Source organism: Anolis carolinensis, chromosome 2 (genome assembly GCF_035594765.1).
Source record: "Anolis carolinensis isolate JA03-04 chromosome 2, rAnoCar3.1.pri, whole genome shotgun sequence".
Classification (NCBI taxonomy): Eukaryota; Metazoa; Chordata; class Lepidosauria; order Squamata; family Dactyloidae; genus Anolis; species Anolis carolinensis.
In genome coordinates, this window is record NC_085842.1 from 155,626,495 (window position 1) to 155,649,097 (window position 22,603).

General features: G+C 39.5%; 1 protein-coding gene across 1 annotated transcript; it reads right to left on the reverse strand.

Moving 5' to 3' along the window:
- Positions 1 to 2,958: 2,958 nt before the first annotated feature.
- LOC100561812 (keratin, type II cytoskeletal 5) lies at positions 2,959 to 22,087 on the reverse strand. Its single transcript, XM_003217030.4, has 9 exons — positions 21,355 to 22,087; positions 20,046 to 20,266; positions 12,661 to 12,721; positions 11,872 to 11,967; positions 11,217 to 11,381; positions 8,996 to 9,121; positions 8,026 to 8,246; positions 6,472 to 6,506; positions 2,959 to 4,006 (listed from the first exon to the last, which is right to left on the reverse strand). The coding sequence occupies exons 1-9, from the start codon at positions 21,982 to 21,984 to the stop codon at positions 3,687 to 3,689; spliced, it is 1,875 nt and encodes a 624-aa protein (XP_003217078.2). The 5' UTR covers positions 21,985 to 22,087; the 3' UTR covers positions 2,959 to 3,686.
- Between the last annotated feature and the right edge of the window lie 516 nt (positions 22,088 to 22,603).

Consider the following 22,603-nt stretch of genomic DNA (forward strand, 5'->3'; position numbering starts at 1 on the left):
ATCAGCAGACACATCTCAGCAGATTTTCTTATTGATCTTTGCATAAGATTTTGGAATGGTTTTCAAAAGTGGCAGTAGATGCATGCCTCCTAATTATTCTTGTGAAAAATTTTCTCCGAGTGCATGTTTGTTAGGAAGGGTGGAATTAATAAGAAAGCCAAGGAAATTCTAGAATAACTTTTGCTTGCGATACTTCAAGTTAGGACTGCAAGAAATATAAAATCATTCAGGCAGTACAAACCATATCACTAAGATTGAATTGTCTCTACACAACCTGCACATGCTTGCACTGAATTTGATGATTATGCTTTTCAACAAAATATCTATTTCTCTGTATTTTGATAGGAGTGGAGTAGACACCCTCATGATCCTTCCTTCATTGGATAATTAACTAGAAACTAGACTGACATCTATCAGGAATGCTACAAATGCAAATTGCCATTATTGAGTAGGGAGTTAGACTAAATTTCAAAATTTTCCAAATTTTAGTTTCTCAGTGTCTATGATTTGATCATCTCTGCTTAATGTCACCAGAAAATACTTGCAACTTTGTCAAATTGAGATGACTCCAGAGCCAACGGTTTGGAAATTTTAATGTAGGTGTCATTAAGTGCAACTTTTGGGTTGTGAGCAATCATTTCATAGGAATGCTTTCCTCCAAATGCCTTCCATGTTGATTTTCTATTGCAGATAAAACCTGAAGAGAAAATTGTGTGTGTGTGTGGGGGGGGATCCCATTGAGCTGGATCCTTGAGTAAATCCACTGATCAGTTCAAAAGCTAGATTCCACATCATCTTATCGATCTTGACTTCCTCCCCTTTTGCTCAATTCAGCTCAGCAAATCATTGGCCCATAAGATAAGTCCAAGGGTATTACATGCTCACTGGCTAAACAAGTCTCAACTTCATCACCACTTAGATGTGAAACCATCTCACCATTCAGTTTCTACAAGTGGAAGAGCGGGATGTAGCTGACTTAACAGCATTGACCTGTTTCCCTTAAGCTAGCCTCTTTGATTTCATTGCATTTATGGAGGAGACAAGCAATGCAGTCTGATGACTAGGACTGACAGAAGAACCACCCTGTAGGAGTAGGAATTTGCATAGGCAGACCTGTCTAATACAAGCCCAGAGATGGTATCTGATCTGAATGCCTGAAAGGCATTAGCATTGTCCCATTCTTGGAAACCTTTTCCAAGACTAGGGTGGTTTCTTTTGGATGGTTTCCCCCCTGTTTTCTATCAAGGGACTTGATAGAACCTGAACTGAAGGAACCAATTTCTTTTCTCACGGCAATCTGAAAAGTCTGATGCTTGCACAATGTATTTCATTTGCAGGCATTCCTGTCCTTGTACACTGCCAATAATGTGAGTCATTCACACCCAAGGCTCTTAGAAGAAGATATCTTTGATTGTGTATTAGAAGTATTTAGAATGAAACTTCAGCTGTATGGGCAAGTCTGTGCTGTAGCAAGGGGGTGCTGTAATCTCGGAGAGCTTGTGACTTCTGTGAGCGTAAGCAATTTTTGTCACTCTCTAGTGATCCATTGGTCTCTTTGGAAAATGCCAGTGCAAAAGCTGACAAAAGTGTTAGTGGAATTCAGATTTCATGAAATCATTGATGCATCCATACTGTCCCATTTATTTTGGAAGATCTTGGGGGGGGGGGCATTGCTTTTCCATAACTGTTTTGCTCATATTAAAGTCCACATCATCTCTAATTAAAGATTGCAGAGTTTCATGTGCTCAGATCGATCAGGAGAGATAACACACCAGGGCCGAGGAAGCTGTGGCCTCCAGGTGTTGCTGAAATATTGTTGTTATCTGCCTATGCCAGGTTAGTCAATGGAGCGAGATGATTCCAGTTTCAGTCCAATAACATCTAAAAGACTGTATACTTTCAGCCTGCAGGAACTGAGCCAATGTTTTGATCCACAATGAAACAATTGACTATTTTGATTGATTCAAAGTACAAAAGGTGAACTCCATACCAGAGACCACTTTCAACTTCCGGGTGGCTCTAGAGTGTATGGAGCATTTTGTGAGGGCTGATGCAGTCTAGGGACATAATAAATGTATGATTGTCCTGAAATTGCCTATCCTTGTTTCCTTCATTCCTGTGTTTAGTGGAAAATAATATCCTATTTCTCTTTGATGTGCAAGAAGACAAACATTTATATACAATTTCTAGACACCTCTGAACTCTTTTTCAGATTATTTGTTTTCCAAAAATTTTGTAACATTTCTGGGCACAAAATGTGATTTGAGCACAATATTTTGATGCAGGTAACTTTTCAATCAGCCAGCCAGCCATCAACTGTCTGTCTGTCTGTCTGTCTGTCTGTCTGTCTATCTATCTATCTATCTATCTTTCTATCTATCCTGCTTTTTCAGTGCAAGTCAAAGTGGCCAAAATAGGACTCAATGTATTTTGAATAAAATGCACTGTTCCATGAGCAAGCATGATGGACAGAATCAACTATGTCAGAATTATGTAGCCATAATCCCTCATTTAGAGGCTATTTAGAGACTGTGAAAGTCACTCTCACTTACCAATCTGCATTCCTTGTAATCAAGAAGGATCTGTTTCCCTATTGAGCAGGAAACAGCTGGCTGGTGATCTCAACTCTTCCTGTACCCTTTTATATCTCCTTTTTTATGTGAATGTATCAGTGACACCCAAACTTTGGTCCTTTGGGTGTTTTGGACTTCTTTTCCAAGGAATTCCAGTCAACTGGGACAATAGTCAGGAATTATGGGAGTTGAAGTCTAAAGCACCAGAAGGACCATGGGATGGAAAACAGAGTAAATATTAACAAATATTATTCCTATCTGTAGTAGTCCTTGCAAATGTAACAAACATCAGAGCTACTCCAACCTGGGTCTTTTTGTGTATGTGACAAAGACAGATAATAAACCCTTTCAAGCCCTAAAAGCAGGGGGAAAAACAAAACATTAATTTTGTTTGAGTAGGTTCACTTTTATTGTTTCAACATGTAATTAATATTTTGGATTTTCATGGTATCAAGTTAGTTTCATTTCACACCTTGGCACTGATATATTCTCATGGCTAAAAACTCATGCATACATGTTAATTTGCATTCCCGAGGACTCACACGTATACACATTTTAATTACAGTACAAAATCCCAATAGTAGGCAATTGTTCAGACATGCACATTTGATGTTTTATGAAAAAAATTGTTCTGGAGATTAAAATAGAAATGCTCTCACTGGGAATCTTTGTGACACTTTAATTCAGGTTGGATATCAGGAGGGGCGAAATCAAATTTACAGGCAAAGAGCAGCTTAAACAACATATCTATTTTCTGACAGATAGGTATGACTTCTACTAATGCCCAGTGGTGTCATTCAGATGGTTCATAGCAGTTCATTATAAGTGGTAGGTAAAACTGTAAAAAGGCACAGAAAATGTGGAGGTTAAAAGGAGGTGGGGTGAAGTGGAGGAAGAAGAATAGAACAGAGTGGATGACGAGGCCAGATAGTAAGGAGAAATAAAGAAGTGGATTTTCCAGAGCCATGGAGAGAGCGGGGATGGGGACAATTTTTAATTATGTAGCATGGCACCATTACTAATTCCCACAAGAGATGGAAGAGCATATGTGTTTTTTCTTCCTTGCTCATGCTTTTTTTTGGGGGGGGGGGAGAAGGGAGTATTCTGTCAGTTTTAGCTTTTGATACTCTTTTGGCTAGTAGAGGTTTTGGAGATAATTTTCACACCAGAACTACTTCCTGCCCCAATGCCTTTCCCACTTCCAGAACTGAAACTTCCTCCTCCAAAACCCAACCCCCCACCACTGCCACCACCATAACCAAAACTAAGTCCACTTCCAAGGCTGCCACCTCCTCCTCCAAAACTCAAACCACTTCCAAGACCAAAACCGCCTCCTCCAAGACCAAGACCAAGACCTCCAAGTCCTCCTCCAAGACCGCCTCCAAGACCACCTCCGCCGCCGCCGCCACCTCCAGCACTGGTACTCACAACAGCTGTGAAGAAAGCACAAGTAGCTACTTAAGTGCCTAGTAATAGAATAATTCTTACATAATATGCAAACAGAATGGTTAAGGGAGGTGAAATTCTGTGGCTAGGAGAGTGGACACAGGTCCTCCCATTCCCGACCTTCTAGTTTGGGACAGGTAGGCCAACTTGCTGATAGAGCCTTCCCTAGTTACCACAATGAATTCCTTGCTGGGTGTGAGAATCTCTCTAATGAAAATGCACCTGCTCTTTCTTGGGACAAAAAACAGATATCTGCTATTGTTGCCAACTGGTTCTGCTGGAAGGTGCTGAATTCAGATTGTATTAGGAATTCCCTAGGAATTTGTTAAAGTGTCTAATTTGAATTATAACCTGTAACAATCTATTGTAGAGTTTCCCAAATGTTGGAAAGCTAGAACACAAACTTCCTTTTTTCACAAGAACATAAAACTATTTTTATTCCCTCTTGGTAGGTTATTTCTGAAATGTTTTATTTGTTTTCTTTCTTGAAAATGTCATGAAAAGCAGTTTTCAATGCTCCTGCCTTTATGTTCCAAAATGTAAAATATTCTGCTAGTGATGAAAAAACTGAAGAACATCCTGACCTAGAAGTCACAATAGGGTGAATCTGCGCTGTAGAATTAATACAATTTGCTGTGATCCAATGCTATGAATCATGGGAGTTGTAGTCTAACAAGGTCTGTCACCGTCTCTGCCAAAGAATGCTGGTGTTTCATGGCAGTTAAAGTGGTGTCAAACTGCATTAATTCTACAGTGTAAATGCACCCTAAGTAGTACATTTCACATACTAATATGCTATATTGTTGACCAGATAGCTAAAGTATAAACAGACAAGAAGGCAATCATATATTTTAGCGGGGGAGAACACCTGACTACTAGGCTTGTCCGATCGATGGAAAAAATGTTTCAATTCTCGTTTCTAAAGTAGGGGGTGCCAGCTCTTCGATGTAGAAATTATTTCTAAATGTTTCACCCAAAATTTTCGGATATTTCCGAAAATTCGTAATGTTTCTAAAATGTTTCTAAAATGGCGGACGCGCATGCGCAATCGCCAAAAAACAGGAAACCGGTGGGGACTTTTCTGGGAGTCTCCCGCCCTCATTTATTGAGCTATCCTCATCAAATTTGGTACAGTGGGAGAACACATTCCACACTCTTTGCTCAACAAATTGCAGTATGTTTCCTGTCTCCTATGATTTTTGGCGAATTTTCATAACTTTTTATAATACACTATTTTTCAATATTTGAAGAAACCTGTTCCTGGTTTGAAAGTCTTATTTCCTGTTCAATTGGGTTCTTATCACTGTAAAAGTCCCTCTTCTACTTGTGTAGACTTTGGATTAGAAATGCAGCACACACCAAGCAATGCCTTGACAGGATTGGCAACGTCCTTTGGAAACTATAAATTGCTGTGGACCCTCTATTGAATCAAATCAATGTCTGACTTTGTGATTGCAGAAATAAAACTCAGCCCAAGGCTTGGGAATAGAAATGGAGCGTGAGGGAAGCAATGCCTTGGTGGGTGCCCCACGTCCTTTGGAAACTATTACTTCCAATAAAAAATTTAAAAAGGAAAGGCTAAAGTTCTCCCTCAGGAGCTCAGCACTTACAGGGAAGCAGACGTGCTGCTTAGAAAACTATAATTTTCAAGCTCCCTCCTTTTAAGGCTTGGAAAGAAAGGCTTATGGGGTGATTGCTTTATTCCAGAAAAAGGAAAAATAGAAAGGCAAAAGGTCTACCTCAGGAGAAGGAACCAACCCAAAGCTCAGCACTAGCAGGGAGGGACGCAGACTCCTTTGGGAAAAAAAATTCCCAACATCCACAGCAAGGACTCTGCCCCAAGCCCCAAGCCAATTTCCCCCCAACACAATATCTAAGCACTGCAGCAACCCTCTATCCCCAGTCACTTTGCCCTCTCAGCTTCATGGTGCATGCGAACCACCCTCTCTCCTCGGTATCCCAACCCAGAATGGCTTGGCTCCGTGCGGAGGCGATTTTTATAGCGATTCTAAACGTGGACGCGGAGGACGCTAGCCCCCACCTTTTTTAGCCATCGTGGAAGACTCTGATTGGCAGGGAGCGGGAGCCATGTTAGGCTGCGCTAGGCTCCCGTTCATGTTAGGTTGCAGAAACAAAATAATAATAATAATAATAATATTTAAAAAATATTTTAAAAAAATTGGAGGAAAAAAATTAATGAAAATTTTAAGACACAATTACAGAATGGGCCAACGATGGATCGTATTACATTGCCAGTAGCGCCCAGGGAAAACGTTTCAATACTCGTGTCAAAAAACGGGAACAATACGAAATAATTACGGTAGGGGAATTTTTACGACAATATGGACAACCCTACTGACTACATTTAATAGGAGTGACTTCAGTTTAGACATAGATGGGGATCACATTGTAAAAAAAAGGAAAAACCCGAATAACTAGTCAAGGTACTTACAGATACTGACAGGATTAACTCCCTCTCCAAAGAGCCTGTTGAAGAAGAAATTTAAAATAGTTTTAAAAGACAGGATGTGATTTTTCCCATGATGGTTAGGATGATGGGAATTGTAGTAGGGCAAAATTGTGGAGGACGTTTCAAATGTATGCTGGACAAGCAAGCTTGCTATGTCAGGTACTCTCAGGCTGGATTCTGTTTCAGAATGGAACTTAACTACAAAGAACTGGATTATATGAGCCTGCCATATAATCCAATTCAGTGTAGTCAATCTGCATTTTGAAACTGCATTATATGGCAGTGTCGAGGGCTTAGTCCTATCAACTAGTGCCTCATATCACTTCTTACATGGCATTAAACTTGAATTGTGGTTTTTTTGTCATCATCTTCCTGATTCACAGCCCTTTTGCAGACCAGTGCTCTTACATTCCACTGTGTATTTTTCACATATTCTAAATTCCTTGGTGAATGGATGCAGCCAAATGGAACGAACACTATCTCTGCACAGTGTTATAAAGCTGACTGGCCTATTCGTTGCTTGAATTGGCCCATGTTTAGCAGGTAAAACACTGTAGTACTGTGCAATATTAAAGATTCTTGCTGGAAGTTTGATAGCAATTGATAGTTAAACCCTAGAGAAGATCCTAGTACATAAAACACCCTCTTGAATAAAACATCCATATGGCTATATAAAATTAGGACCTCCATCTGCTAGGACTCCAAACAAATAGACATCCTGAAAGAAACTGACGACCTTGTCACACAGCCACTGGAGTTGCTCGGCTTTGTGATTGGGGGGGGGGGGGGCAGACCCTGCCGCCAATTTTAGCTCCGTGTGAAGAAGTCTTTGGTAAGGAGTCCAGTCTATCTGATTTGCTCACGATCTTCTTTTGGTCTTTTTTACAGCCTTACAGATGTAGAGTAATAAATGAGCCTTAATTTTTATCCCTGTTCCTGATTCAGAAAATGTCATTGGATAGACTGCAATAGTTCTAGTTTCTTAGATATGTGTGTCGAATGACAGGAATGTTTGTATCATAAATCTGTGCTTTTGGCATGAAATAAGTATATTTTCATGTTAAAATATCCTGATTTTTATGGGTGAGCAGATGTCAACTGATATATGGTATATGTTCTTTATCTCAAAAATTAGAGCTGATCAGGGGAAACAAGTGCCATTTTTGGAATCAGCAGGTCAAATATGCCCAGAAATAGGTCTAGCATTTGTCACCAAAATGTGTGTTGGACAGTGTATTCAAAGATTTTCATTTTTTGGTGCTATTTCCTAGACTGGTCACTTAAAATCAACTATTTCACCCCTCTAATCCATTAATAAAAACATTTTCCACAAAATCCAAAAGGTGGTGGTGGTGGTGGTGGTGGTTGTTGTTTTGCACTAATGAATTTTCCCCCAAAAATGTGAAATGCAAAATAAATTCATGGAGGTTGACTTATTTCTCAACAAGGTTTCTTGACCAGACACATTTTCTCTTTGAAGGTAAGAAACTTTGCAAGTATTCTTTGCTTCTCTATTATGGTTCCGATTATCCTTACCTGCTCTCTTCGCCTTCCAGCAGCTTTCGGTATGTGGCAATCTCAATATCCAGAGCCAGCTTGACATTCATGAGCTCTTGGTACTCCCTCAACAGCCGGGTCATTTCTTCCTTTGCTTTCTGGAGAGCCTCCTCCAACTCAATGAGCTTGGCTCTGGCATCTTTGAGAGCCAACTCGCCTCGATCCTCAGCATCTGCAATGGCTGTCTGCATATTGGCACACTTGAAAAGAGAGCAAACATGTTTACATTATTGTTCCCTTTTTGTCATTCATCTGTTTCCAAGCATTAACATTGTTGTTGTTATCATTCATTTACTTAAGTTTTGACTCCTTGAAGAATTTAGACTGTAGTGTTATCGAGCTGATAGTAAACAAAGTCAGATTCCCCCTGAGTGAAAATACCTATGGTGTCTCATTTTTTTCATGCAGTTTCTGTTCTACGGTTTAATGAATTAGAGATAGTGTTCTCATCCAAAAAGCTCTAGTACCTCACCAAGCTGCAAATCCCAAGATTTCATTAGAAGCAACTATTATCGTTAAAGTACAATCATGCTGCCCTTACTATGTAGGGTGAAAAGGCCCTTTGCTTGTTTTTCTTTGTTTCAATGTGTGGCTTTTAGAAATTGACCTAATGTCTCCCTTTCTTTCATTTGAATGTACATAAATATATGCATATAGTGAAATAAATATTCCTATATCAGAATGTAGTATCATCATGTACTTCTCTGCTGAGAAACAATACACCATTAAGAACACCCCTTGATAGTACAATATGTTTAATTTATTTCAGTATCATATTTGCAGCCAAAGCTGTAAATTCTCATCTCCTGCTACTAATCTAGAAAACTATGATAATGGTGTCAGTTCAAAGTGATATCTTACTACAAGAACTATTGGAAATATATCCCTTCTGTTGTTATGCTATATACTGTGCTGAGAAATAACATGGTGCTCATTATAGAATCCATACCTGGTTTCTGGCATTTTCAATTTCTGCCCGTATCCTCTGAATCAGTCTATTGAGCTCCGAAATTTCTCCTTTAGTATTTCGCAGATCATCACCATGCCTCCCTGCAGTTGCTTGGAGTTCTTCAAACTACAAAAGCATAATGGAGGCAAACATAGGGAAGGGAAAGAAAGACAAAGAAGAACATTGTTGGTTAGTGAATAATTTTTTCAGAAAACTTCTGCCGGATTATGACCGGATTATGTCTTAAACTATAGTATGGGTATAAATCTTTGCTTATTCAGTTTTGGCATGTATGCTCCACTCCCCACTCCATGAAATACAAGGGCTTGGACATAATTCTACACAATATAATAATAATAATAATAATAATAATAATAATTAAAAAAAAACTTTATTTATACCCCGCCACCATCTCCCCAACGGGGACTCGGGGCGGCTTACATGGGGCCACGCCCAAAACAATACAATGTAAACAGCATATAAAAGAACAGCACAACACAATACAATAAGCAATACAGTAAATAATATCTATTACAAAATAAAACAAGGAGACAATAAAAACAAGGGCAGACCACATGAACATTAAGTTAAAACTCGGGGTGAGAAAGACATAAAAATAAAAACCACAGCGAACAGGGTCATAAGGGAGTGGGGTATTCTGGAGGATAGATATTAGGGGGAGTAACAGAAAAGAAATATAAAATGGTCACTCTCCAAAAGCACAGCGAAAGAGCCATGTTTTCAAGTCTTTCTTGTGTGGGGGCTTGCCTAATCTCAGCGGGCAGAGAATTCCACAATCGGGGGGCCACAGCAGAAAAGGCCCTCTCCCTTGTTCCCACAAGGCAGGTCTGGGATATCGGGAGTGGGGACAGGAGAGCTTCCCCTGATGAACGAAGGGATCGTGTAGGCTTGTGATAGGAGATACGGTCACGAAGGTAGGTGGGTCCCAAACCGTTTAGGGCTTTATATGTGATGGTATACACCTTGAATTGGGACCGGAAAATAAAAGGCAGCCAGTGGACCTCCTTGAACAGGGGAGTAGATCTCTCCCTATAAGGTTTCAGATGTGAGACAAAAGGCTTCAGGAAAAATGTTAACTGCACACTAAGCATAGAATCATAGAGTTGGAAGAGACCACGTGGGCCATCCAGTCCAACACCCTGCCAAGAAGCAGGAAAATTGCATTCAATTGCAGATGGGCATCCAGCCTCTGTTTAAAAGCCTCCAAAGAAGGAGCCTCCACCTCATTCAGGGGCAGAGAGTTCCTTTGCTGAACAGCTCTCACATAGAATCACAGAATCATAGAATTGTAGAGTTGGAAGAGACCTCATGGACCATCCAGTCCAACCCTCTGCCATGAAGCAGGAAATCACTTTCAAAGCACCCCCGACACAGTGAGCAAGTTCTTCCTAATGTTCAGGTGAAATCTCCTTTCCTGCAGTTTGAAGCCATTGTTCCACGTCCTAGTCTCCAGGGCAGCAGAAAACAAGCTTGCTCCCTCCTCCCTATGACTTCCCCTCACATCTTGATACATGGCTATCATGTCTCCTATCAACCTTCTCTTCTGCAGGCTAAACATGCCCAGCTCTTTCAGCTGCTCCTCATAGGGCTTGTTCTCCAGACCCTTGATCATTTTAGTTACCCTCCTCTGGACACATTCCAGTTTGTCAACATCTCCTTTAAATTGTGGTGCCCAGAACTGGAGACAGTATGTGCATGTAGAGAAAAAGAAATGTGTGCACACATATTAATCTCTGTATATATTGGTCTTCATCTTCAGAGGATATCAGACAAAGCAGGTGCTCTACCATTGAAATAGGGTCTACTCTTAAAATTATTTCAACATTTCTCTTCCTCTCCAAATTATCTTGCAAGATTGTTATATGTTGTTTACTGAAGAGGAAGGCATATGTAATATTTTAATTTGTTTTTTAAAAGAAAAATGATTGTTAGAATTGAAAATTTATTTTAAAAACAATAAAAACAATAGAAAAGTGAAAGATAGGTTTACAGGGATATGCAGAAGTACAACCATAGGCCCACGGATCACCTAATTCTTGCTATTGCGTGAATGAAGAGAGATTCAATAAAAGGAGCGCTCATGCTGGTATGTAGCTGACTGCTATTGGTAACTGTGCACTGCTGTGGAATAGCAGTATTGTGTGATAAAGGTCTCAGTACTAGCAAGACAGTGTGAGATGTATGAAATGGATTTTCCCACCTTGGTTTGGTACCAGGCCTCTGCTTCTGCACGACTCCTGTTGGCAATGTCTTCATATTGTGCTTTCACTTCAGATACAATACCATTTAGGTCCAAATCCCTGTTATTATCCATAGATAGGATGACAGCAGTATCAGACATCTGTGCCTGCAATTGAGCCAACTCCTGGAAAGTATAGAAATGAATAATCTGGATGAAGAGATGACTCACAGATGTGCATGTAATTGTACACTCAGTATTGGGATCGGACAGGAAAGATTTTCTTTCTTTACTTCCTTCCTTCCTTACTTACTTACTTACTTATTTGTAACATTGCACAGAGCTGTGTAAAATATTTCTGTTTGTTGAGACCAGAAATATTTTACATGGCGAGAGGGAGTTTAAAAATCCAAAATTTGGCATTTGGTCAGATTCAGCATATTTTTTTCAAAATATGAAACTTACACCTTTGCTGATTACTTCTTAAGAATTTTAAAGTCAATCTCTGGCTCCCACATCTCTCCATGGTCAAGAAACCTGTGACTAGATGTCCAGCATACCCATTCACACTATAGTTACTGAGCTGTGTGCCTCTTCATCTTAGATCTGCATATGATTTTAAAGGTAGGGTTTAATTTCTTCACTACTAGCCAAGGAGTATAAGCAGACATAATACCGCTTCATAGAGGGCCCGCAGGAAATTGAGCTCATCAGTTAGGGAATCCACTTTGGCTTCCAACTCTACTTTGTTCATGTATGCAGCATCCACATCCTAAAAAGATAAGGAGAAATCAAATTCAGCTAGATTTCACTGGATGAAAAGCCCACACTTCAATGCATATAGGGTTACATTTAAACAGATAACATGCCAAAAACCATTTCTTAGGCTTTTTTCATTGCTTCCTTTCTTTAAAAAATGCTATAGGCACTAGTTGTTTGCAGTCAGTGGGATAGAGTCATATACTTGTGTACACACAACAGTTGCTGTTTCTACCAGCTTTCTGGGAGGTCCAAATGGAGGACCTAGTGAAGGGTAAAGGAAATGGGCAAGCAACCACTGGTGGACTGAGACCATGAGGAGAAAAAGATTATTCAAAGCATGGAAAGGTTATCCTGAAGTACTGTCTCCCTTTACTTGGCTGTGACGATGGCCACCCATGTGACTGCCTCAAGCAGCGCCTGAGAAAATCACAAGGCCAGCACATTCAACTGATATTGCCACAGTCTCTTAGGCTTGCAGATAGGAGACCAGTAGCACTTTTAGCCCTCCAATTCCCCAGCAGCTGATTCCTCGCATATAAAAAATACAAAACTAATAAGATGTACTCTTTCAATAGTTCTGGGCAGGAGGTATCCCACTATTGTCTTAAATCATTTGCCTACAAGATACTGCTGATCCCTCACATCCATCCAGAGTCACTCCTGATACAGTATCTTGAGGAGACCCCAATTAATCCAGCCTCACCTTCTTGAGCATAACAAACTCATTTTCAGCAGAGGTACGTCGATTGATTTCCTCTTCGTATCTATGATAGCAAAAAATAAAACATCAGTTTGCCATCATTCCCTGGGCATAAAGGAATAAATAGGTATTAGACATGGTTTCAGGAAATTTAGCAATAGCATAAGTGACAATTTTGAAGAGGAACTTTTCCATACCTCACAACCTCTGAGGATGCCTGCCATAGATGTGGGCGAAACGTCAGGAGAGAATACTTCTGGAACATGGCCACACAGCCCGAAAGACATACAACAACCTTAGAAACTTTTCTCTTTTCTAAAGTCAGGAACACTCTTTCCTGGATTGCTTATCTTGTACTTAGTTTACAGATTCAAAACACTGGGAAACCACTTTTTATTGCTTGCCCCAAGCTTTTAATGTTTAACCTGATTCTGCTGCTGGTTTCTATACTGCTGTTTTATTATACCTGGATGTGTTTTTGAAATTGTTGTCTTTATACTGTATTTTTCTGTGTTTTTGTTGTTGGGTGCCTTCAAGTCATTTCAGACTTATAGCAACCCCCAGGTGAACCTATCATGGGGTTTTAAAAGCAAGATTTGGTCCTAAAAGGCTTGTCTTTGCCTTATTAGGTTGAAAGAGTGTGGTTTGCCCACATTCATTCAACCCAATAGGTTTCCATGGCCAAATGGTGATTTGAGCATTGGTCTCCAGAGTCATAGTCCAGGGCTTAAACCACAGCACTATGCTGGCTCTCATAACAAGAGCATGCATTCTGAAACAGACAATTGAATACAGGGAGTAGTTTTGCCAATCAGAAGTTAGAATATCAAAGAAAGATGAGTTAAATGTATGTTTTTAAAGAATTGACTATGGACTGCTACAATGGCAGTGGATGAGTGCAGTGTGAGAGCTTCTATGTACAACAGGTTTTTTAATGTCTTTGCAATTAACCGAGGGTGGTTACATTCTGAATGATATACTTAAAAATTATACATGTAGAATGCATGAAATAAAAAAAAATACAGCACAAGAAAGGACAGTGTATTTGCACATCAGCAGGATATGCTAGATCAGTCCACAGTCTTATTCACAAAACATTTGTGATGGATATACCTTTCATGTGGCTTTCCCCAGCATTCAATTTTTATTTTGAATGCATTTACAAATTTTGATAAATTCTTCAAAAATGATCTGAAACAGATCTGAGCCTTATCTATACCAGCCACATTTAGTAAATAAAGCACTTCCAAAGAAGGAGTGGGTATGCTATACCTGCCCAAAGTGCTTCTCAGAAGAAAAAAGGGGCAAACCTAGATCATACATGAATAAAAACATGACAGGATTTCAACCCAGGTTAAGAGTGGAAAACATTCAAACCCTTCAGTCTGAGCAAACGAATCCAACAATTTTAGTTTGTACTGCATTCAGAATGTTGCTTTAAAAATCAGCAACAATGAAGAACTCAGGATTTAAAAATAATTAAAACTATATCAAAACCCAATGAAATTATCTCAGATGTTCCTAGGAGAAAAACAATAATTTGCTTGCAAAGTAAATTCCTCCCCCAGATGACTCAAGCAAGTGAGGCAATGCAGAAGCTCCAGGAGAAGTCAATAAAATCTCCATGTCTCGTTAGCCAATCTGACCTGGAGGAAAACTCTCACAATTAAATCCACCTTTTATTGACAGGTCTCATTGTCCCACTGTGGTGTGGTCTGAGATAGCACTCCAGGTTATGTCATACAGTCTAGGGGAGTGTCCCTTAGCAAACTGGCTTCTTACCAGTTGCACACCTCGCTACCTGTTGTTTAACTCCTAAACAATCTGTTGGAAACCATGCCAATCCTGAAAAGGGAGGTATAGATGTTTCAAATAAATAAGATTAATAACAATCCTTCACTGTCTGAGCCCACTCTATCACAGTGAGGCAACATTATTAATCTTGTTTATTTGAAACCTTTATACCTCCCCTTTTAGTTAACAACAGTGGTTCTCAACCTGGGGTCCCCAGATGGTTTTGGCCTACAACTCCCAGTAATCCCAGCCAGTTTACCAGCTGTTAGGATTTCTGGGAGTTGAAAGCCAAAAACATCTGGGGATCACAGGTTGAGAACCACTGGTTTACAATGTTCAGTTATCAAAAAAAATAGCAATCATAATAACATAGATAATTTCAAAAGATGTTCCCACCCCACACACCCCTCTTTCTTTCTCTTACACACAAACTTGATCCAACAATTTCAATCCTGCAGGTTTAAATCCAAGATGGTTGTTATTTTTATCATGTTCCAACTTTCTATGCAAAAACCTGCTTGTAGACTCAGTATCTTAAGACCCAATGACAAATTGCCATAATGTCTCAGTGGCAACTATTACTTTCATAGTCCAAAGGAAGCCATCCTAGGTCCTTGAGGGAGGTTGTTGTTCAGCAACTTGGAACCCATCCCACAATTTTAAGTTCAAACTAAAACCTCTAGATTCATCACCCACACTGACATAAAAATAAAAATCCATCACAACGTTGTCTTCTTTAGAGAAAGAAGGCATGGCCACCTCATATACTGTCACAAATTCTACTCCCGTATATCATAACATTAGTGAAGGCACACAATTATATTTTTTAGAATGCCATAAATGCTCTGGCACATAATCAAAACTGCCCAAAAAGAAAGTGCACAATGAAAAGCTTGCTGGAGGCAAGCAGAATACTATAAAAAGGCTTTTGAGTGGCTCAGTTCAGTTGTTGGGATATTAGCCATTAAAACCCACAGGGCAGAAAGTGGCTCACAGCCTAGGCCACGGGTCCTCAAACTTTTTAAGCAGAGGGCCAGTCCATAATCTTTCAGACTGTTGAGGGGCCGAATTATCATTTGGAAAAAAAATGAACCAATTCCAATGCACACTGCACATGTCTTATTTGAAGTGCACCCCCCCCCCCCACAACCATAATGAAAGAACAATGCAATATTTTAAAAATAAAAACAATTTTAACCAACATAAACCTATCAGGATTTCAATGGGAAGTGTGGGCCAACTTCTGGCCAATGAGACAGTCAAGTTAATTAGGATTGTTGCTGTTGTGTACCTTCAATACATTTCAGACTTTCGGCAGGGGCCAGGCATCTAGACCACAGGCCTTAGCTTGGGGACCCCTGGTCTAGGCTCTGGGTCTAATGTGGTGGTTTTCCTCCCTTGCTCTCAGAAGAAGACAGAGCTAAACAAATGAGGTTTCAACCAGGCAGGCATGGTTAAGTTGGATTTTAACCACCATAGTGTGAAATTTAATGTTTTTGTCTGAGCATTAACATTTTTTGCAGATTTTTCTGGAGCCCCTTTTGTTATTTATTTATTTATTTATTTATTTATTTATTTATTTATTTATTGTATATACAGCTTTTCTCACCCTTGGGGCACTCAAAGTGATTCACAACATAATCCATAGCAAAATTCAATGTCTTACACTTATAAAACATCATATATCAAATTAACTATATATAACAATAGATTAAAACCATTAAAACTATAAAACTATAAATAACAATCACAAACACAACATAAAACATTTAAGTCTTGCATTTTTTTATTTTAGATAGGAAATTAGCCTACTGGGGAATCACCTAAACTTCCTCTACTGTTGCTTAACATTACAGAAACCAGACAGACTCAAGTTTCTTCACCACCAGCATTCAGTCATGAATGCAGATGGGAGCTGTGGTTGAGCCAGCATGGCATAGTGATCTGAGCATTGGACTATGAATCTGGAGATCAGGGTTGGAATCCCTGCATGGCCATGGAAACCCTTTGCGTGCCCTTGGGCAAATCAAATACTTTCAGTCCAGAAAGCCCTATGATAGGTTTGCCCTAGGATTGCCACAAGTCAAAAACTACTTGAAGTCATGCAGTAGCAGCAGCAACAACAACATCAACAACAATACTGGAGGGGGGTATGAAGTCACAAGGGCACAAGGGAAAACATCAATAGAAGAAGATAACAGGCACATATTATACAAGATGAGTAATGGGAACTTGGATTTCTCAAATATATTTTAGACGTCACTGAATTTCCAGAATTTTTTACATTGCAAATATAAGTATCTGGGTCTCAAGCAGGTCAGACTAAAGAACTATGGAATGTCAACTCCCAGAATCTTATACCATTTGCCATGCTAGCTGTTTGGACATGAAGTTCAACAACATCAGAACTCCCCTGTTGAGAACCACTGATCTAGACATTTGTTTGCGGAGACATGAACAGTCTGAGTAGAAGGGAGTGGGGAACACATGCTGTTTTTAATAACTTGATAAGACTGGACCTAGCCAATATCTACAAAAAGCACTGAGATGGTTGGCAAATGCTTGAACCATTGGTTGCTTTTGAATATACATACAATGTAATTTTATACTTAGGTTGTCTATAGGGGACAGTTTGCAACTTTGGCAAGCCCTGTTTGAGGACCTCTAAGAATCACAGCAGCTGCTGTTTGGAATCCAGTGAAGCAGTTATTCATACATTTGATCATGGCAGTACAGGGCAATTTAATAGAGTTCTTGACCAAACTTGACATGCAGTTGCATCAATCATTGGGTGATGTCTTTGATAACACCAGCAAATAGCAAGTCATTCGTTCATCAAGGACATCGGTGCACTTTCTTCCTGTGTCATGAACAGTCCACACCCTGTCACATTTTGCAATGCCCCAAGCAAAATCCCATGTTTGATCTTTATGGTGAGCCACTGCACTGGTATTGCTCAAAGCGAACCATTGCTTAAAGAGAACCAATGTGGTTTTATGGTTAGTATGTTGGACTGGAATTTGGGAGACTCACATTCAGGCTTCTTTTGATACTTTCTCAGCTTTACCTTTGTCAGAAAGATTACTATAAGACCCAAAAGTAGGGTGGGGGGAGTCATGTATGCCACACTGACCACAACTGAGGGCAAATGGGTTATATATGTAAATAATCCAAATATATGTACATAATAAAGAAATGAAGATAATCATTTCAGGGAGCAAGCAACCTCCACTGGCTCTCTTGAAGAGCTGTCTGAAAACTTATAAAATGGATACCACAGAGTATTTCCTTTTGCAAAGAAAGTGGTCCATGTCTGTGTTAATGTTTGATTTTTATTAAAAGAGAGTGGCTAGATATTAAACTTCTTCCCAAACACTTTTTGAGTCTTTGGAAAGGGTGGCTGTGTATCCATCTGGCCTGTGGTGAGGGAGGTTACCAAACTGACTACTCCTGCAGATCTCAGAGAGAAGAACCACACATTGAGGCAACATATGCAGATCATAATTTACTAGGTCCTGGATTGAGTCACCTTTACTTTTTGTTCCCAGGATGCAATCAGAACATGCCAGAACATTCACTAAATTGGTCTTACCCATCAAAAAATCACTGAAAATTTCAATTAGCATCACTTTCATCACATCAAAAATTAATGGTTGTATAACTTAGTCATGAGTCATTAGCCAGTTCCCACTGTTTCCTAGGATTATTATTAATAATAATAATGATGACTATAAAATGCTTTCTCTGCATTCCCTGAAATTAGTCAACATGGCATTGGCCTATCTTGTTTTTGTGCCATGTTGAGACAACTGGGAATGCGATGAGTGAGTTATTTGTTAGAGATATTAAAAATATTTTGGTAAAACTACATGTCAGTAGCAGTAGAACCCCATGTTTTAGGGCAATAAATAAGAAGAAATCCGTTCTATGTATTGTTCAGAAAATGTAAGTATTATTCCATCAGTTAATAGTATAAAAATAATGTTTCTATTCGGGTAAATACAGTAGAGTCTCACTTATCCAACTTCCACTTATCCAACGTTCTGTATTATCCAACACAGTCTGCCTGTTAGTAGTCCATGTTTTTGTAGTCAGTGTTTTCAATACATTGCAATGTTTTGGTGCTAAAGTCATAAATACATTAATGACTATATAACGTTACCGTGTATTGAACTACTTTTTTCTATCAGTTTGTTATAAAATATGATGTTTTGGTTCCTAATTTGTAAAATCATAATATAATTTGATGTTTAATAGGCTTTTCCTTAATCCCTTCTTATTATCCAACATTTTCACTTATCCAACGTTCTGCTGGCCCGTTTATGTTGGATAAGTGAGACTCTACTGTACAAAAAAACCCCCTCATAATCCTTTCCTAAACTCCAAGCACATTTGATTTGTGAGATGAGTATTCAAATGGACCCATTTACCTTTGTCCTACTGTGTGCAACTTCTTTACATCAATACTTGAACACACTGCCATGTTGGATTGCATTAAGACAGACCACATTTTATCCATTTGCCACTCTTTCCTTCTTTTCAGTTTTTCTCTGTGTTCCCAATTTTTATACTAAAATCATATGACACCTATATTACAATCAGTTCACTGGCTGGTAATTAGTTTCTGGGCAAAGTAAAAAGTATTGGTCCTACATAGGTTGGATCCAGGTGACTAACGGGATTATTTATTTATAGTATTTGTATCCCGCTCTCTCTCTTTCTCTCAAAGACTCAAAGCAACTAACAATTAACATTGCAAAATGCAATTTAAAATATTGCCTCCTCCTGTATAATCCACCTCGTACAATGAGGTCCTTTGGGACATTTACTCCAGTCAACCAGGACTAAGCTGGTGATAGTCAACCATGGGACTTCTTCTTCAGCTGCCCTTAAATTGTGGCATGACTTGATGGATGAGACGGGTCTTTGTTGCTGTTTTTAATTCAGACAGCATATTCAGTTGACAAATCTTATCCAGCAAACTTATCTTGATTATTAATAAATTACTGGAGACAAAAGGCTCCTGTTTTCTTGGAAATCCATGGAAGTCGACAGCGACGCAGCATACGAACTCAAATCTTACATGGAATCGCGAACAAACCCCCAGTTTCCGCCCCGATGCTAGTGAGAGGCAACCATGAAAACTATTTGCTCAACTATCTAACGCAAACAATTGGCATAATAAAGCATACTGGGTACAAATTAACTAGCAAAGAAAGTGGGATGATGGTCACACTGGGAGTCAAGGCTCTTCTGGACTCCTGGAGCATTTCTTAAATACGCTGCTGGAATGAGCTTCGTGTATTCCAAATAGACTGGAACGTACTTAGTCCTAACCATTTTTATACTGGTTTTAAACCACTTCATTGGATATGTTGCAATAGCAGAGTCCCAGATTATCTTAGTGTTTGCACCTTATTTTTTTGGCTATTTAATATTTAATGTTTATCTTACTTAAGTGATATTTGTCTTTACTGTTCAAATGTAGCACAAATCCTATGTAGTATGCTACGTATTTTTGACATTAATACTGAAATCTGAAATATATACAGAAAGTCTTTACGTTCTAAACCAGCTGTCAGATATTAACTTACTTGGTCTTGAAGTCTTCAACAATATCTTGCATGTTCCTAAGCTCCCCATCCAGTCGTCCTTTCTCATTGATCAGGCCATTGAGCTGTTTCCTTAGGTTATTGATGTAAGCTTCAAAGAGCGGATCAAGGTTGCCCTTGTTTGCACCAGTTTTAAAACCTTGGTCCTGCAAAAGGGTCCACTTGGTCTCCAAAACTTTGTTCTGCTGTTCCAGAAAGCGAACCTAAATGGCAAGGATACATGAATTTGCCATCCACTGACCACCCATCATCTAACACAACATTGACTCTATCAACAATCAAGAACAGATCTATTCCGGCTATGTTAGCTGCTATTCTTTAACTATATAAATGCCAGGGTTTGAACCTGGGTCCTACTGCATACAAAGCATGTACTGTATTACTGTGGTGAAGTCATTGCAGAGGAAACATTTTAAAGGCATTTATTATGAAATATTGATAACATATATCACAATATTTTGCTGGAGTATTGATAAGTAAATGCCATAGGTTCAGCAAAACTTACTCCCAAGAAAGTGTAAGATTGCAGCCTTAGGGCATATATGGATTTAGATTTGATGTTATTATCAACTGTGAAATCTGAAAGAAAACTGAAATAGGCCACAAGGTGTGAATCATGTTCATTCTCTTCGTGGGCCTTAGGTTAAAAACAAATCTCCAAAGCCTATCCATCCACTCATCAGTCATGATCATTCCTCTTAACAACAAAAAATCACTACAGGTAATAGTGGGAACAGAATCCACCATATGATTAAAAGTTCAAACTCTTATTTTTTGTCTTCCCAAATAAAATTTTAGGTAAAAATATATGTTCAAGCAAACTAGTAAGATACAATTAGCTCACTGCAATGGTATATTTCCCTTTTTTTTCCTCCTCAGCCGTCCCCACCATTTCCAGCCATAGTTACCAGCATTGTAAATTTGAAAGAAGTTATAATATGTTAAGTTAGTTTGGTTGGGATAGCTTAAAATACTATAAGCCTGAAACTCCATCACTGAATTTTTTTACATTCATTATTTAAGTAAGGTTTACATTTTTCTTTTAAAACTACAGTTGCCATCCTTCAGTTTCTCCATTTGTTTCAGTACATGTTGACTAAAGGCCCTTTCAAACAGCCATATAACCCAGAATATCAAGGCAGATAATCCAAAATATCTGTTTTGAACTGGGCTATCTGAGTCCATATTGCCATATAATCCAGTGGGTTATATGTGGATTTTATATAGCTGTGTGTAAGACAATAATTTCTGTTTGTCATTGTCTTTTCAGGAAATAGATGAAAAGTCTCACCTTGTCAATGAAAGAGGCAAATTTGTTGTTGAGAGTTTTAATTTGTTCCTTCTCTTCTTTCCGGACCTCTTGGATGGCTGGATCAATTTCTAAGTTGAGCGGAGCTAGGAGACTTTGGTTAATGGTCACTTCTTGGATGGTGCCACCCCCAGGTATAACACCACCACCAAAGCCTAGGGAACTTCTAGCTGCACCAAGGCTCCCACCAAAACCATATCCACCACCACCTCCTCCTCCACCACCACCACCAAAACCAAAGCCACTACCTCCAGCTATTGCACCAAAACCGAATGCACTGCCAGATCCGCTACCAAAACCAAATCCTCCACCTCCACCAGCACCGAATCCACTGCGTAGGTTACTACTTCTACTGACTGATATTCTTTTAGCACCACCAAGGCCATAAAGACTCCTGCTGCCAAAGCCGCCGCCACCACCGCCACCACTACCAATAGTAATCCTTCCCAAACCACCTCCACCACCAAGACCACCTCCACCAGCTCGGGCAAGAGAAAGTGAACTGAAACCAGATCTATTGGCACTTGGGATAATGGCAGAGGCTGTACTGAAACCTTTGCCAGCACTGCCTCCTCCACTGCCTGCCCTGATACTGTAGGACTGCCGGCTCATCTTGGAGGATGGCCTCTGAAAAAGAAACAGTCAGCAGAGGGGATCTAGAGAACGGAGCTCTGGTGGGAGAGCTCCTAGATCTGGCTGCTTTTATCCTTCAGAGGACCTGGGTTTGGCTGCTTTGAGAGTCAGGAGATCAACGGGGTGCATTCATGTTTTTGACATACCTGGAAGGCAGGTGTCTAATGGGACTTGTTTAATGCTAATTGAATATAGCACACACCTATGGAGTGATATGTTTTTTGACTGGCCTGGGGCCTTAAATACCCTAAAACATGATTGGTTACTAGCCAGATGGCAGAAAGGTGGAGAGGAGAGTAAAATTTGTGCAATGCAGCCATCCAAGCAAACAGAAATGTTGTATTTGAGCAAGTGGAAGGCAGTGAACAATGTTTGGTGATAATACATATGTACCTTTGGGCACTGGTGCTTCACAACATATCTTATATTTTACAGTAGTTCAGCAACTAGTAACTTTTATTGACATTCCATATAACATCACAACATAAGACCCTGCTTTGTGTCAAAAGATGCCCTTATTCCATCTAACCCAGGATTGTAGATACTGATTGCCAGTAGATGCCAATATTTTAAGCAGATTTCCCTTTCCCTAAACTTA